The sequence below is a fragment of the Halichoerus grypus genome, chromosome 1 (genome assembly GCF_964656455.1).
Source record: "Halichoerus grypus chromosome 1, mHalGry1.hap1.1, whole genome shotgun sequence".
Classification (NCBI taxonomy): Eukaryota; Metazoa; Chordata; class Mammalia; order Carnivora; family Phocidae; genus Halichoerus; species Halichoerus grypus.
Window position 1 is genome coordinate 160,408,881 of NC_135712.1, and position 15,733 is coordinate 160,424,613.

Below are 15,733 nucleotides of genomic sequence, written 5' to 3' on the forward strand. Positions count from 1 at the left end.
GTACAAACTTAGTTAATGTTAATGTGTTTGTAGTTTTGTTGCCGTTTCTCACTCTATTCCTACCCCCAGAACAGTCCCTGGCACACTGTAGTCCCTCAGTGTGACCTGCCCTGGAGAAGCCCAAGCCCACAGGCTAGCAGGCAGATTGGTGCAGAATAGGCAGTGACAGCAGAGCAGGCTGTGTATGACTCAGAGGGGCTGGGGTAGCACCAAAGAGAGAGGGACAGATCCTGCCCACTGGGGGTCAGGGTAGACTTTCTGGAGCAGTGGGGTTTGGCCTGGGCTTTCAAGGACAGATGGCCATAGCTTGGCAGTCTGAGGACCTGGGGAGCCATCTTGCGTATGGTGACAAGCCTCTACAGAGGGCTCAAGGCAAGAAAGTGCTGGAATGGAGTCTGGGGTGGAGTAGCGACTAGGATGGAGGGAGCTAAGGTAGCTCAGGATTTGGCTGCCGTGACCACCGCCCACATCCTGGACCAGGGTGCCCTGTGGGCCTCGTGTTTGCAGGGTGGAGCTTAACTCTGGCCAAGGGGAGTCTGAGCGCCCCAGAGCTCCTCTGGGCTGCCTTGCCAGGGGCCAAGTGAGTGTTGGCAGTACTGGGATAGGGACTTCTCCAGCTGGAGCCCCTCCCCCCAGCCTCAAGGCTCTTCGTTTCATGAGCTTTCTCTTTTGCTACCCACCAGGTGGTGAAGAAGGTGAAGTCCATGCAGATGTTTCACATGCCTGTCACCTCAGCCATGCAGGGAGACCGACTGGGCATCTGCGTCACCCAGTTTGACCCCAAGCTACTGGAGCGTGGCCTGGTGTGTGCCCCTGAGTCCCTGCACACTGTCCACGCAGCCATCATCTCTGTGGAGAAGATCCCGTATTTCCGGGGGCCCCTGCAGACCAAAGCCAAGTTCCACATCACGGTGGGCCATGAGACAGTCATGGGCCGGTTGATGTTCTTCAGCCCTGCCCCCGATAGCTTTGACCATGAGCCTGTGCTGGACTCCTTCGACTTCTCTCGAGAATACCTCTTCCAGGAGCAGCACCTAGATAAGGATTTGGCACCAGTGGCGACAGACGGTGATGAGGCTAACAAGAAGACGGGCCAGGCTACAGAAGGCCGCTGCCCTCGGCAGCAGTGGGCCCTCGTGGAATTTGAGAAGCCTGTCACCTGCCCTCGGCTGTGCCTGGTGATTGGCTCCAGGCTAGATGCGGACATTCATGCCAACATGTGCCGACTGGCCTTCCATGGTGTCCTGCTCCATGGGCTGGAGGACAAGGACTATGCTGAGAGCTTCTTGCCCAGGCTGAAAGTGTATAAGCTCAAGCACAAACATGGCCTTGTAGAACGGGTAAGCAGTCCCTCCACCCATCATCCTTCCTTGTCGGGCTCTGGTAGCCGGGATGGACACAGTTGGGGTCTGTGATGAGAACCAGGAAGACCTCAGAGGCTTCTGGTCCCAACTTCTGACATTTTAAAACAAGGAAACTGAGGCCCAGAGTGGCTGAGTGGCCTGAGTTCTGCTAGCCCTCAGTCACAGAGCGGGGCCTGAACCAAGGCAGGGGAGCCCCACTGCACCTGCTCCCATCCCTGCCCTCTACTCTGGTGGTGGAGGTGGCCTGTGTAGGGCAGAGCAGCCCTGGTCCCTCACACAAACTGGTTTCAGACAGCAGCATTTCACCTGGGCCAGAAGCCAGCAGTATCAGTGGCCTCCATGAGCTTCAGATAAGAGGCCGGGCCTTGCGCCTCACAGCCTGATGAGCAGGCCCTCGCTCTCATGGCCTCAGTGGGGGCTGAGCCTCCATTAGGCAGGGTGGCTGCTGGGTCATATCAACAGATATGCCAGTCATATCGACAGAGGGAGCATAGCTGGTCAATGCAGGGCAGGCCTGGCCAAGCGTGTCCTCAGCCTGTGGGGTGGGGGAAGTGGGGAGTGATGGTGGCAGGGTGCCAGAGGGCAAGAGGTGGGAAGGTACAGGAAGGTGACACAGTGGGAGGGGCCAGGCTGCTGGCTTCCTCGGGTGCCTGGCATCATCACCAGATGCAGGTCTTTAGACATGGGTGAGCCAGTCTGGTTCACAGGCCTTTCATGAGAGCGGGCAGTTGCGGTAGCCTAGAGCCTAAAGGGGTCCTGAAGTCCTGGGATTACCTTCTGTCAGGTGCCCCCCCTCCCTTTGTCTTATCACTATAGGTCTCAGTGGGAACCTGCCTCCTGGGCCTTGAAGAGATGGGTGGAGAATGTCCAAACGTCTGTCCAAACCTCACTCCCTGATATGGGCCCCTGCAGGGCAGGGGTGGCTGTGAGTGGTCTTGGGACTCGTCTCTGAGTCGGGTGAGCATGGCTGTGCTAAGACCTCAGTGTTGGGAAGCTCAGGTTCCAGTGGGGTCTGCCCTGAGGCCCTCAGCAGGACTGCGGTTCTGTTCCTTAGATAGCAGGATGAGGGTTACCCCTCCCGGTGCAGCACCCTGCCCAAGTCAGCATAGGCTCCAGCATGGGGTCTGACCCTTACCGAGCAGGCACTCAGGAGAAAGTGTCAGGGCCTTGGGTACCAGCCAGGGTCGGGGTTTCCACTGCCACCGCCCACCCTGTCTCCTTCCCCTCTCTCAGATCCCCATGTTTCTTCTCTGGAACTCTGTCACTGCAGGAACTCCCACTCTCCTCCTTGTCTCAGGATTCTTCCTGGTGCTCAGGCCCGATTCCCTTCCTCTCCTGACTGTATCTAGACCTGCCCTCTGAGGGGGAATCAGTAGAAGTTTCTTACTTACCCCCTCACAGTCCATCCGAAACTCAGGATCCTCAGCTCTGTAATCTCAGGCCTTCCACTTTGAGGCCAACCCTGCCCGCTCAGCTGGACAGGTTTGGTCACCCTGCGCTGCGGCTGGAGTCCTGGAACTGGAGCCATGTCTGTCCCCCCCCCCGCCCCCGCCCCGCTGCTGTTTGCTGTCTGTCCCTCTGTGAATGTTGGCTTCCTCCTCTGCAGAGCAGCAGCCTAAACTCCCAGGGCTGCCAGGAGGACTCATGGGCCGATCATGGGGGCCACTCAAAGGCTCCATCAGCCGGGGGCCAGCCCTGAGATGCTGATTGAAGACGAAGGTGATAAAGTGCACGTCACTCGTTTGTCTCGCTTGATTTATTAGCAGTATTATGAAGCATAATTATTCTCTGGTGAAATATCTGTCATGGAGTAATGTCCCACTTGATGAGTTCACAGGTCTAATTGCCCCACACAGGCCTGTTGGTGGTGGAGCAGCAGTTACTTCCTTCAAGAATGAGGAGTGTGGGTTTGTGAGGAGCAAGTAAACATACTATCGAATGCCTCTTGCCTCCTAAGGGCAGTGGGGGGAGCCAAGGAGATGTGCTGACGCAAACCGTACCACCCATCTAGGGCATCCCTGGGGCCACCGGCCCTTTCCTCCTCAGTCCAGGGAGGCCAGAAGTGGAGGCACAAGAGCCCCAGACTTGCAGTCGACAGATCCCACCTAGACGTCCTGAGCAGAAAGGCTCCCTTCAACCAGGGACTGCTTCAGACAGGGCTGTGGAGGTGTGGGGGGCGGGTCCTGACACTGGGATCCTGTAAGGAAGGAAAGGGCACGGTACCTAGGGTCCCCCACCAGCCGCTTAAGGCCCTAGCTGAGTGGACACCTGTCCTGTGCCACAGCTCCCCTTCTGGGCCCAGGGGCGGGAATGCACGTGCCCCCTGCCCCCCGCACCCCATCCCTACTCTGTTCACTCAGCACCTGCTGTGTGCCAGTACCAGCTGCATACGGTGTTGTGAATCCTTGTGACAATTCACTGAGGAGGTTATTACTTCTCCTATGTACTTTTTTTGAAATTATTAAATAGATCACTTTCTTCCTCCTAAAATTATATGTAAATATTTGGGAAAAGTAATATATGTGCGTGGTACAAAATAATTCAAACAACACAAAATTACTCAAAAAAAAAAGCTAGTTTTATTCCTACTCTGAACTCGGGCCATCAGCACCCCTCTGCAAAGGGAGCCACACTGGAAACCAGCTCAAGAGATGTGAAGCAACCTACCCGAGGTCACAAGATGGTCAAGTCAGGATTTGAACCCAGCACTGACTGGCCTCTGAGCCGGTATCTTTCCAGCATGTCTGGTAGATTCTTGCCCAGTGAGTTGAGAGGCTGGCATGCTCTCAAGAAGCTGGAGTATCCTTGGCAGGAGACTTTTCTTCCTAGTCAGGTTGATAAGCATTGAACTTGGGATCACATAGACTGGGCTCAAACCCTTAGCTGTGCCATGTAACAACTGTATGCCTTGGGGAGCCATTTTATTTCAACAGCCTCATTCATTTGAGGAACAAACAGTCTCCACCTCACCGGTGAAGTGGCTTCATATGTAAGAGTTGAGTCTAACTCAGGGGAAGCAGGAAGGAGATTTCCTAGTACAGCTCACGAGTAGAAGGCCAGACTTACTCCAACGGGCAGCCCCATTTGCCTTGAGCAGGACCCAGAGTACACAGAGATTTTCAGATCACTTGGTTGGCCACAGTCTTTGCCATGTGGCAGACTGGTCAAACGTGCAGGCCTGGGCTTCAGTCCCAGCCTGACCACCTCCTAGTGTGGAAATGTGGGCAGATCCAGGGAATTTCACAGTGCTGCGCCAAGGGGTGGGAGCTCAGCTTGGGCCTCTAAGACATCCTCCATTTATAAACAAGGAAGGCCCAGCCCTATATGGATATGTGTTGAATGGACACTTTCCATCTGGACAGACTTAAGGCATATAGTCCTTCTGAGCCCATTGCCTAAAAGACATTATTCATTCATATATCCAGATGTTTACTTAGCTCCTGTGTGTGCTGGGGATATAGCAAGGCAGACAGAGTTCTTGTTCTCATGGGGGAGGCTGACAAGGAACAGTACCTTAGATGCTTTCAGGTAGTAGTAAGTTCTAGAAAGAACGTAACAGTGAAATAAATACAAAATGCTGAGGACAGTGCATGGCACATAAGGAGGCCAGCTCTTAGCCCTTCCTGGGTTTTCTCTTACTTCTTTGCTCTGCTTCACTTACTGACACTGGAGAATGGGTCAGACTCCCCTACAGATGTAGCTTCACTCATTGGTGTCACTTACAGTGTCTGTGGCCCATGGGCCACATCCAAGCAATTGGCCTTGCCCCAAATCTAATCATCTTTAACAAGCTTGTTTTCTCTAGATACTTTTTTTAGCTGCTGCAATCAAACACTATTTAATTAACTTACCACCAGTGAATGGCTTTCCTTGCTTGGCTAACAAATGAACCACTTGCAAACTTACTTTGATTGTAGCCTATTCTCTCTCTCTCTCTCTCTCTCTCTCTCTTTATTTTGTTTTGTGAAGAAATTCTGCTGTGATGAGATGTACTGCTTGAAATTGTCTCATTTTTTTTCTGTGAGCTGGGAATATTGTGATGTCAGTGTATGTTGTATTTTATTAATACAGCCAATAACGAACACAGAGCTTTGCCATGTAATTCGATAAAACAATAATCCACACCTCACTGAGCATTAAAAGTGTGACATTCGAAGTCCACTTTTCCTGTTTTGACATGGTGCCTATGCACTGGTAATAAAAATGAATAAATAAAACATATGGCTGGGTGAGATGCTATGGAGTCGTCCCAGAGTTATGGTACCCAGTACCTCCTAGGTCTCTGTCACAACTGCTCAACTCTGACACTGGGGCACAAAAGCAGCCGTAGACAAGGTAGAAGCGAGAAGGTGTGGTGGGGTGCCAGTAAGACTTTATCGATGGACACTGAAATTTGAATTTCTCATAGTTTTCATACATCATGAAATATTCTTCTTTCGATGTTTTTCAGTCCATTGGAAAATAGAAGAACCATTCTTAGCTTGAAGGCCGTACAAAAACAGATGCTGGGCAGAATTTCGGCCTCTAGCTATACTGTGTCCACCCCTGATCTAAATGGTAAATAGGAGTCTTGAAACAGATTGAGCATCCTGCAAGGAAAAGTCTAATCACCACCTACAACCACAAGTACTCAACTCTGTCTGCATTCCTCAGGAATTAGGTCCTGGGAAGGGAGCTCAGGTTAATAGAAATGCTCCAGAAGTCTCACCTGAGGGAGAGAGGAAGAGAAGTGAAGGTGTTCTAAGGGCTAGTCTTTCTAGGGAGAGGGCTTGGGAAAGGGAATTAGAGCCTGTGGTGGTGAGGGAGATGCTTAGTATCCTGTTTTCAGGTAAAAATATAGAAATATGTGTCAGATTATAAACACAAAGAAAGGGAAAGAAACTATGAATGGAAATGGAAAGTGTAGCACTTCCACACACACAAAGGAAAAACTGGAATTAATTTGATTAAACCAACAAAAATGAGGGAAATAAAAACATTGGTCATAAATAATGACAAAAACAGAAGGAACAAGAGTATCAGTCATTATACTAAACGTGAATGGCCAAATTCTCTTATGTAATACATAGATTGATAGATTGGATTAAAACACAAAATCCAGTTATATGCCATTTATAGGAAACACACAGTGGTAAACGAAGGTTAGGAATAAAAGGATAGACAGAGAAATGTCAGGTGACTGAACAAAAAGTATGGGTGGTAATTTCAGACAAGTTAATTTGAAACAAGCTAGAATTTAAGACAAAAATACTCACCAAGATAAAGAGAGACATCATGTAATGATAAGAGGCATGGTTACGAACTTGTACCTACCAAACATATAAAAACAAAATCTGTTAGAAATCCAAAGAGAACTTGGTAAAAAATGGAGTCATAATTATAGTGGGGCACTTTAGAATGCAGATTCTGGAATTGGAGAGGCCCACTAAACAACAGATAAGGACACCAAGGCATAACACAATTGCTACGCTTGATTTCTAGATAGAAATAGAGAAAATACACTTTCTCCTTTTTTTCCGTGGAACATTTACAAAACTGGACATTCAGCAATAGTCATTCGAAAAATATTTGTAGAATACCTGTGTGCTGTTTTCAGGGCTGGGGATATAACAATGAATAAGAGAAACAAAATCCCTGTCCTTGTGGGACTTAGATTCTGGTTGTACCTGTGGCCACAGAGAAAACCCTAGTAGACTTTTAAAAGTAGATAACATGAACCATTAAAATTAGAAATGAAGAATGGATATAGATACATAGATAGATGTCGTGTGTGTGTGTGTGTGTACGCGTGCGCATTTTTTCATTCTTTCATGTGTTTGCAACTTGGAAATTTGCAAGCAGTAAGTTGCTGTTCATTTGGCTAAGACTTTTTCTCATACTGTTATATAATGTAGAACCCCTTATTAATAACTTTTTCTCTTTTTTCAGTTTTTTTTTTGTCCCTTGTTTACATCACAAAGAAAGTCTTAGATTCCCTTGAAGGTGACTTGAACACTCCTCTGTTCCGTGCTAATCTGCTTTTTGAACAGGCAGAAAATAGGGCCAAGATAGATCTTTCCAGTGGCAACAGTCTGTGACTAGGATCCGTTTTTTTAATTGTATTTACTTTACCATCAGGTTCCTGTTTATGGCGACTCTTGTTTTCTCTCTAGGGTACCATGTGAAGTTTCCCTTTAAGCATAAGTATTTAAAGAAAACAGTTAGGTAAAGGATCTTTCTTTGCAGGTGTGAAAGGATCTTTCTTTGCAGGTGTGCAAAGATCTGGTAAAAGTGAAGAGGGGCTGGAGAGTGTTTCTCAGCTGGAGTGGAGCTGTGAGGCCATGCTCCAGAGGTCCCTGCATCGTAGCCACGTGCAGAGTCACACCAGCTGCTCTTCTCTAAGTGGACCGGGCCGAGTGTCACAGGAAACGTGGCCTTCCTATGAGGACAGACACGTGCCTAGTCAGAGGGCATACAGAGGGGCCGCGGGGAGCAGGAGAGGAGCAAGGACTCTGCTGAGGTGGGAGGAGGTGGTCTGATGAGGGAAAAGTACAAAGAGCTGGTGACCTTTTAGCTATGCCTTGTGACTGGCCAGACTGACAGGATGTGGGGGTCCCAGGGCCAGGCACTGTTTCTGCAGAGGCCCAGAGGTCTGGCCCTGGGCGTTTGGAAAAGGGCTCTCAGCCCAGGGCGCCCAGCAGCTGGAGGATGGGAAGGGAGTTGCAAGGTGTAGGTGGGCCGACTACCAAAGCTACCAGCAGGGCCAATGATGCAGGTTTGGGGCTGGGGGAGGCTGGGGCTTCATTCAGATTGTGCTGGAGAAATCCTTTGAGTAGGGTCAGCCGGGGCAGCCTACAGAGTGGGTGTCCACTCAAGGTCCCCAACCTTCTCCCCTCTTACCTAGCCTGCATTCCCAAGTCTCACTCTGAGCCTGGGTACCCCAGGTTGAGTCGAGTGGTCTGGCCTGACTGAAGCCACTTACTCTCTGGGGCCCTGCTTCCTCATTTGAAACAATTGCTTGGGAAAAGGTGGGGCCTCCAAGGGCTCCGTGCCGAGGACACAGAGTGCTCTGCACTGCATGCCCTGCCGTGGTCCACTTCACACCTCAGACTGCTACCACACCCCGGGGCCCTCCTTGCCTCCCTCCCTGCCTCGGTAGCTTACACAGCTCCACCCATATCATTTTCTCCTAAACAGAGGTGGTCCTGCCAGCTCTTTATTCAAAAATCCCTTTGGGCCCATCTCACGGCCAAGTTAAAGACAATACTCACACCTCAGCTACCACGGCTGGCCTGCCACTAATTGTGAAGTTGGGTCTCAGGGTGTGGCAGGCCAGGGAGGCAGGCACGCAGGACCAAGGGGATGCCTCTTTGCGACCAGGCTGGAGAAAAGGAGAGGAGAGGACCAAGTATGGCAGGGTCTGCAGGCCGAGGCCTTGAAGGCTCAAGGAATTCAGGCTCCAGCCTGAATGCTGGATGGCCCCCTGCACAGGTGTGAGACTTTGGGGGCGTCTCTTCACCTCTGTGTCCTTACTGGAGAAACAGGGGTTATACTCCCTACTCCATGGACCAGTGTAAGGAGGTACATGAGTACGTATAAACGCTGAGTGCTGTACCTGGCACAGTAGGCCATTGTTAAGCAGTGGCTCTCCTCATTGCTATTTACTTGGCCTTTCCTGAGGGCACAGATGCCTGGGTCCAGCCGGGGTGGTGGCAAGATGCTGGCACCCGCGCCTCTCCTGTGGTGGGATCAGGCCAGGCAAGCCGACCATCCTGGCTCTGGCAGGCTGGCGCCGGATGGGGAAGGCCTTAGGGCTGGGCCCAGGAGCCTGCGGCATCAGCCCAACCAAGTGTAAACACGCAGACGCCACCAGCAGCGCTGGCTGGCTTTGAAGTCTAAAGTGGTGCTGCCTCCCTGCTCTTGGCTCGCCTGGCTCCACTGCTGATGGCTTGTTAAATGCACCCAGGGCACTGGAGAGCGTTCTGGCCAGGGTGCAGTCCGGCTCAGGCTCCCTGTAGTCCTTCCCGAGCAGGGGCCATCTGGCAGACCCCCGCCCTTGGAGGAAGCCGTGCTGCCATCCGCCTGGCCCCTTGGGCCACTTTGCTAACCCTTGCTGCCCCGGGCCCTTGTCCAGCAGGCCGAAGGCTGTGTCAGTTCCCAGGCCACTGGAGAAAACAGAGGTGCCCCGAAGCTGAGGGAGATCAGATGGCTAACCTAGTGCTCTGGCCCGGGCCCAAGCCCTCGGCCCCTCTCCTCGCTTCCAAGGTCAGCGTCTGAGAGTGGAGAGTCTTGCTCAGCTGCTGAAGCGCCTGTGAGCCTCCTTTTGAAGATTCCTTTTTTGCTCAAATACGGACACAGGGTCAAGGCAGCTTGACATGGTGGAAAGAGCTGGCCTTGGACCGGCTCAGCTTGGCCGTAGGCAAGTCACTGTCTCCCTAACACCCCCTCCCCACCCCCAGAACGTGTTTCTTCTGTGAAGGAGCGGTGGTGGGGAATTGATGAGATCACGTGTGCTGAGGGCCGAGGATGTGGTCTGGCATGAAGCAAGTGCTCGGTAAAATGGTCATCCCCTTTTTCCTCCGTGAAACTACAGCTGCCTTTGTGACCTGTGCCTTGGCACCTCCTGATGAGCTCCAGACAGACAGCTTCACCTGCGATGATGCCTGGGTGGTGGAGGACAGAACCAGGGAGGGAGGCTGGGGGATGCGTGGGGGGAACTGGGAGGCGCAGCTTGCTACAGACGAGTGAGGGGCCTGCCCACCACTGGGACTGAGGAAGCCAGCCCAGTGGCCTGAGAGGTGGGACAGAGGCGGGCGGATGCCTCCTTGGGTCAGTGCCTTCTGTGATGCCCAGAGCCTGGCCTGCCCTAGGCCTCCTCACTGGGCCTCTGCAACCCGCTTGACCAAAGAGATGAAAGCTGCTTTCCTTGCGTGGGTTGGCACTACAGGATTGCAGTGAAGTTGGCTGTCACTCACAGCAATCTTTCACAGAACTCTTGCCTCTCCTCACAGCAACCCTGGAGGTGGATACGTTCACCCTTGTTTTCACCGGAGAGGTCACTGAGGCTCGGAGAAGTGATGTGGCCTACCCACGGTCCCACTGTGGCTGGTGGAGGAGCCGCCCTACCTCGCAGGCCGCTCCAGGGCCCCCCTCTCCCTGCCATGGCCCTGTACTGGCGGGGAAGAAAAGGCATCCTCTGGGTGAGATGTTTCTTCTGCCACATAAGGATGGTGATACCAGAACAGCAGCATCGCAGGGACTCTTGGTGAAGTTGTCAATCCTGGTGGCCGTCAAGTGCTCTGGGAGAATTACCCCCTTCTGCCTTGTTGGATTACCTTGGTGCTCCAGGCAACTTCTGAGTTCTTCCCTCGCAGGTCCCTTCCCTGGCTGCTGTCCTCAGCGAGGCCCTCACTGTGGGCTGGAGAGTACGAGGGAGAGAACCAGAGTCCAGAGAGCAGCCGCCGGCGCATAGTCTGTGCAGAGTTAGGGGTCCGCGTCCTTGCTTCTCTTCGCTTAGATAACTAACTCTCCATCGTGAGGTTTCTGAGTATGTCTTAGTTGTTCTTGCCAACACCAACACCCCTAACCCCAGAACAGATTTTCAGAGGAAGAAACTGAGGGTCAGGGAAGTCCCTTGCCCAAGGTCGTATTGCTGGAAGAGGCAGTCCAGACTCAAACCTTCCCAGCCCTGCCTCATGCTTTAGTCCTCCTCACAGCCACTGGAGGGAGTGACTCGGGGCTCCACTGCACACTGGCCGTCCTTCTTTCCTTGGTGCCACTTCTCCAATTTGAATTAGAATAGTCGCTTCAGAACTTGGGCAGTTCCCAAGCCTCATCATGGGAGCCAGGCCCCGAGAGAGACACACACATGTAATGACATAATTATGTGCACTGGCAGCCAGGTTCCCACTCAGAGGCTGGGGACAGTAGGGACTTGCCCGGCGTGTAAGCGAGGGCCTGGGCTTCCATCCGCAACCAGTGACTGCTCTTTGGGAACTCACCCTCCAGTGACTGAAGGCTCATAAATGAAGCGAAGTATTCATGCAAACAGTGAAAGTCCCCACTTAGAGCTATTGTTGTAACTGCGCTGGCCCAGGTTCAGCATTGTTCTCGAGGAGCAAGGCCCACTGAGCAAGTCCCACATGCATTGCCTTTGGTTTGACGTCACAATGATTGATTTCAAAATGAAAAGCCTCCAACTGTTCTCTGAAGGTTTTTCCTCGTTGGATGTGCTGGTGTCTGATCTCTGAGGTCTCTCTCCTTTAGCTGGAAGAGTCTATAATTTGGAGACAAGCCCAACCATTGGGCATGCACACATGTTCTAGAGATGGATAGGGCCGAGAAAATGCATTTCCTCCAGCCCCCTGCCCTCTAACACCCAGGACAAATGGTGACCCCCAGTCTTCCAGAAGCTCCCCAGAAATGCTGGCCTCACTGCCTCCAGCAGGAAGAGCTACCATCCCTCTCTGTAGCCAGACTTTTAATGAGGTTTCTTGCAGCAGACATTTGTGAGTCCCCTCTTTGCACCCCACCCCCAGTAATATCTGGAGGGCTCATGTTCTGGGGATGCAGAAATGCACTTAGGCCAACTCTTGCCTTCCAGGGCCACCCCTCTTCCAATTGGGGCAGCCCATGCAGACAAGCTACAGCTGGTGGCCCACATAGGCTTTGTTCCTGCCCGTTCCCAGTGCAGCCCTCTGCCGGGGGGCTCTGCGGCCCACAGGGGGCTGTGGAAGAGTGCTATGGTCTGTCGGCAGTGTCTGCTCACTTCTGCATGTGGCAGCCAGTGGGGCTGGGCAGCCTGCCCCCTGCACGCCCCCACCTGCCTTCCTGTGTGTGGTGCCGCGGGGTGGGTCCTGAGGGAGGAAGACACCCTGCCCAGGGCGTGTGGGGCAGCAGAGGCCAGGCTGACGACAGCTCGGTGTGAACCTGCCGTAACTCTCTTAACTCATTTTGTGGATGGGGGACTAAGGTCCACAGGGGTGAGGCCATGGGCCAGAGTCTCCAAGACCACAAGACCAGGGCTTTGAGCCCAAGTAGGCTGGCTCCAGAGCCCAGGCTCCGGCCCACTGCACAAGCAGGAGATTAGCATTCCCTCTGGAATTGGCCCTTCTGTGTGAAACCTTAAGAGCCATGTTGGACAACAGCATTCAAGTCTGTTCTTAGCTGCTGCTTCTGGCTAAACACCTCCTCTCTTTCCATCGTCCCTCACACCTGGTCCCCATCCCCTTAGCCCTCTTTCTCTGTCTTCTCTTGTTTGCAGTGTGCCCACATCCCCCCGCCTGTACTGGAATTCACCAGAAGGGTAACTTGCCTCTTGGCCCCATAACCATAGGTAGAGGAAAGATTACCCTCTTTCCAGCCTCATTTTGTGGATGAGGAAACTGGGGAGGCCTGGGGCGGGGGGTGTCAGCAGCTTGCCTCACTGGCCTTCAGTGCATTCTGGGCCTGGCAGCCTCCACCCTGGGTGGCCCCAGAGCAGACCAGAAACACTTCACAGCCACAAAGGCAGCCCTCCCTCCCAGTGCATCGCATCCACTGGGCTAGCAGGTCTTCCTTTGGTAGGTGCTTGGGCTGCACGCACCTCAGTTCCTGCATGGAGTGGCGGGCTCCATCTGTCTTCCCTCTCTGCAGTTGGCTTCTCCAGTGGCTTGGGGTTTTCGGGAGCTGGGACTGGCAGGGATAGGGCTGGATTTGCAAGCAAGTTTGGGTCTAGCCAGTCATGGCTTGGCTCAGGGGAGCCCAGAGGGTGGGCAATGCCCTGGCTGGGCTCATTCACTGCCACCAAACCTCTATCTCCTCTGCTCTCATGCCATGGGGGCAAATGCAGGGTAAGCTGGAACGTGTGACTTTGAGCAAGTCATTTCATTTTGCTGAATCCCTATAGGGCTTTTCTGAAGATTCACTAATGGTGTGGAGGTGCCTCTCATGGAGCATGGCCGAGGACAATTTGTGGCTCTCATCTGCTGAGGGTGGGATGGGAGAGGAGGTGCAGAGGGCTGGATAGTCTGAGGGAGGAGGAGTTTGCTGCCAGCTTCTCTCCCTGCCCTGGCGGCTCGTGTCCATAATGCCCATCTAGGCCATCTTCTGGCTCCTGGAAGGATCCACCCAGGCTGCTGGAAATAACTGCGCAGACCATCAGCGGGCAGGGGTTGGGGGTACCAGCATTCCCGAGACCACACTGGGTTCCTGGCAGTGTGCTGAAGGCTGGCCTTCTCACCCACATTGCCTGACCCTGCAAGTGGAATTGAAGACACAGAAGTTAGCAGGAGGGGACGTTACACCTAATCAGTGCTGTTAGGCCCTCTGGCCAAGCCATAAAACAAGAGAACAGGAGTGACACAGGCACTCCCTTTGAACTTGAATCCTTTCTAAACTGCCACTCCAGCCCCAGGGAGACCACAAAGCAGCAAGCAAGAGGGAGCCCCCTTGGGCCCCTCCTCAGAGGGTCAGAAAAAGCCCATTCGCTCCTCACCTTATCCCGGATGCTTAAAAAAATATTGTGGTAATGTAGGTCAGTGAACTGACCGGCACCACACACCAGCAGGATTACAGGGCCCGCCAGCCTGCACGCTGGCCCGCCTGGTCAGATGAGAACATAAACAAGAAGTGCTGGGAGCCCTCCACTTCCCCAGCCCTAGGCTTTTGTTTATGTAGCACTTAAACCAACTTTGGGGTCGTTGCAGTCTGCCTTGAAAGCCCTGAAGCTTTTTGAAGTTCCCCTGAAGTTAATAAAATTAGTCTGCCCCCATTGCAAGTCCTTGGCTTGGGGGAGAAGATGGATCCTCCACCGTGTCTGTGGCATTTCACTTTTTAAGTTAATATTCTATAACCAAAAGAAAGGGGGAGGCAGGGGAGAAGATGCAGTAGAAAGTCTTGTGAAATGCCTTCTTGCTAATAGGTAGCATGCCTGCCAGCCACCCCGTGGCCCTGGTCACGGTGAAACCCAGCCGCCAGGCCTGCTGGAAGGCCAAGAGATGGGCTGCTGTGCTCCAGGGTCAGGGATGACCAGCTCTGGGGCGGGCAGGGGAACTAGGCTCAAGGTGAGGCTGTTGGCTCCCTCTCGAATGAAATGTACCACCAACCACGAGTCCACTTGAGTGATTTTCTTTTGCCCCCAAGGAGCCAAGAGTCACCTTCTGTCTCCCTCCCCACCTGCGTATCATGTGCATATTTACTGGGACCTTTCGTGGGTCAGGGCCATGTGAGAGAGAACTCCCAGTCTGTCTGGTGAGGGACACAGACAGGCCAACTGCCTGTGATGAGACAGCGGCCAGGCCTTGGGACAGGAGGTGCCTGCCACGTGGGGAGGCTGTCTGAAGGAAGGCTTGTCCAAGCTGAGCCTGGGAGGACTGCCAGGGGTCTGGGGTGGGTACAGAGTTGGGAAGAGGGTGGGGGGATGATAGACATGTTCATTATATTCACTAGCTTGATGGTAATGGTTTCATGGGTATCTATGTATATCTCAAATTCTCAAGTTTTACCTAAAATATGTACATGCTGTTATATATCAGTTATGCCTCAATGAAGTGTTAAAAGATGAAAGACCACAAGCAGGACTGAGCATTGCAGATGTACCAACAATCAGTTATGTACATGTTCCACTTTGACTTAGGCATTCAAGGAGCGCACATATGGTAAGTGGTGTTTACGTGCAGGAAATGCAGCTGTGGAGAAGAGAGCCATGTTTCTGCTTTCTCGGACCTGGGTCCTGCTTGGGAGGAGTAAACAAGTAACAGATAAAACGGTGGCGTAATATCAGGGATGATCTGTGCTCTGAAGACAGAGACAGGACCAGGGTGTGCAGAGGAGCAAGGGCTGGGGTGCAGGGGGCCACAGGCACGAAGGCCTTGACTGGGGCCCTTGCTGGGCACCAAGGGCCTGCCCAGAGATGGGGACGCCCTGTCTGCAGTGAGCAGTCTAAAGGCAGAATGTAATTACCTCCCACAAGGATATGCATGAGCCGCTTGAGGCAGAAGCTTTGATTTGTCCTCAGTGACACACCAGGCACGTGGTAGGCTCTCGATAAGTATTTGTAGGGAGAAAGGAAGGACATTATGAATTTGGGGTGAATTTTCTGCCTGGATTGCCCATTGGGTCCCTGTGGTGCCTTTTATAAGATGGTTCTCTAGGTAGGTTGTAAGCTCCTGGTGCAAGGACTGTGCTTTATCATTTCTCAGCCAGCCATGATGCTGGGGACAGGTCTTCTGTCTCAGCTGGCTCTGTCTCACAGGCCAGCAAAGGCCTGGGACCCACCCGTCCTGCCCAGAGTGCCCCAGGGCTTCCCGGCAGCACCAGACCCGCCTGCTTCTCCAGCTTGGGGTGAGGGGTGTGGTCATTGCAGTCTTTCTCTGCTTGAATGCTGGAGCATAGGCTCTGCAGAAGCTCGC

General features: G+C 52.8%; 1 protein-coding gene across 4 annotated transcripts in view; it reads left to right on the forward strand.

The window, feature by feature from the left end:
• EEFSEC (eukaryotic elongation factor, selenocysteine-tRNA specific) overlaps nt 1-15,733 on the forward strand; it is a 254,818-nt gene that overhangs the window by 182,243 nt on the left and 56,842 nt on the right. For all 4 annotated transcript variants that reach the window (XM_036078496.2, XM_078074398.1, XM_036078494.2 and 1 more), the window contains one exon: nt 684-1,340. In XM_036078496.2, coding sequence (XP_035934389.1) covers nt 684-1,340 — 657 coding nt within the window. The remainder of the gene's footprint in view (nt 1-683; nt 1,341-15,733) is intronic.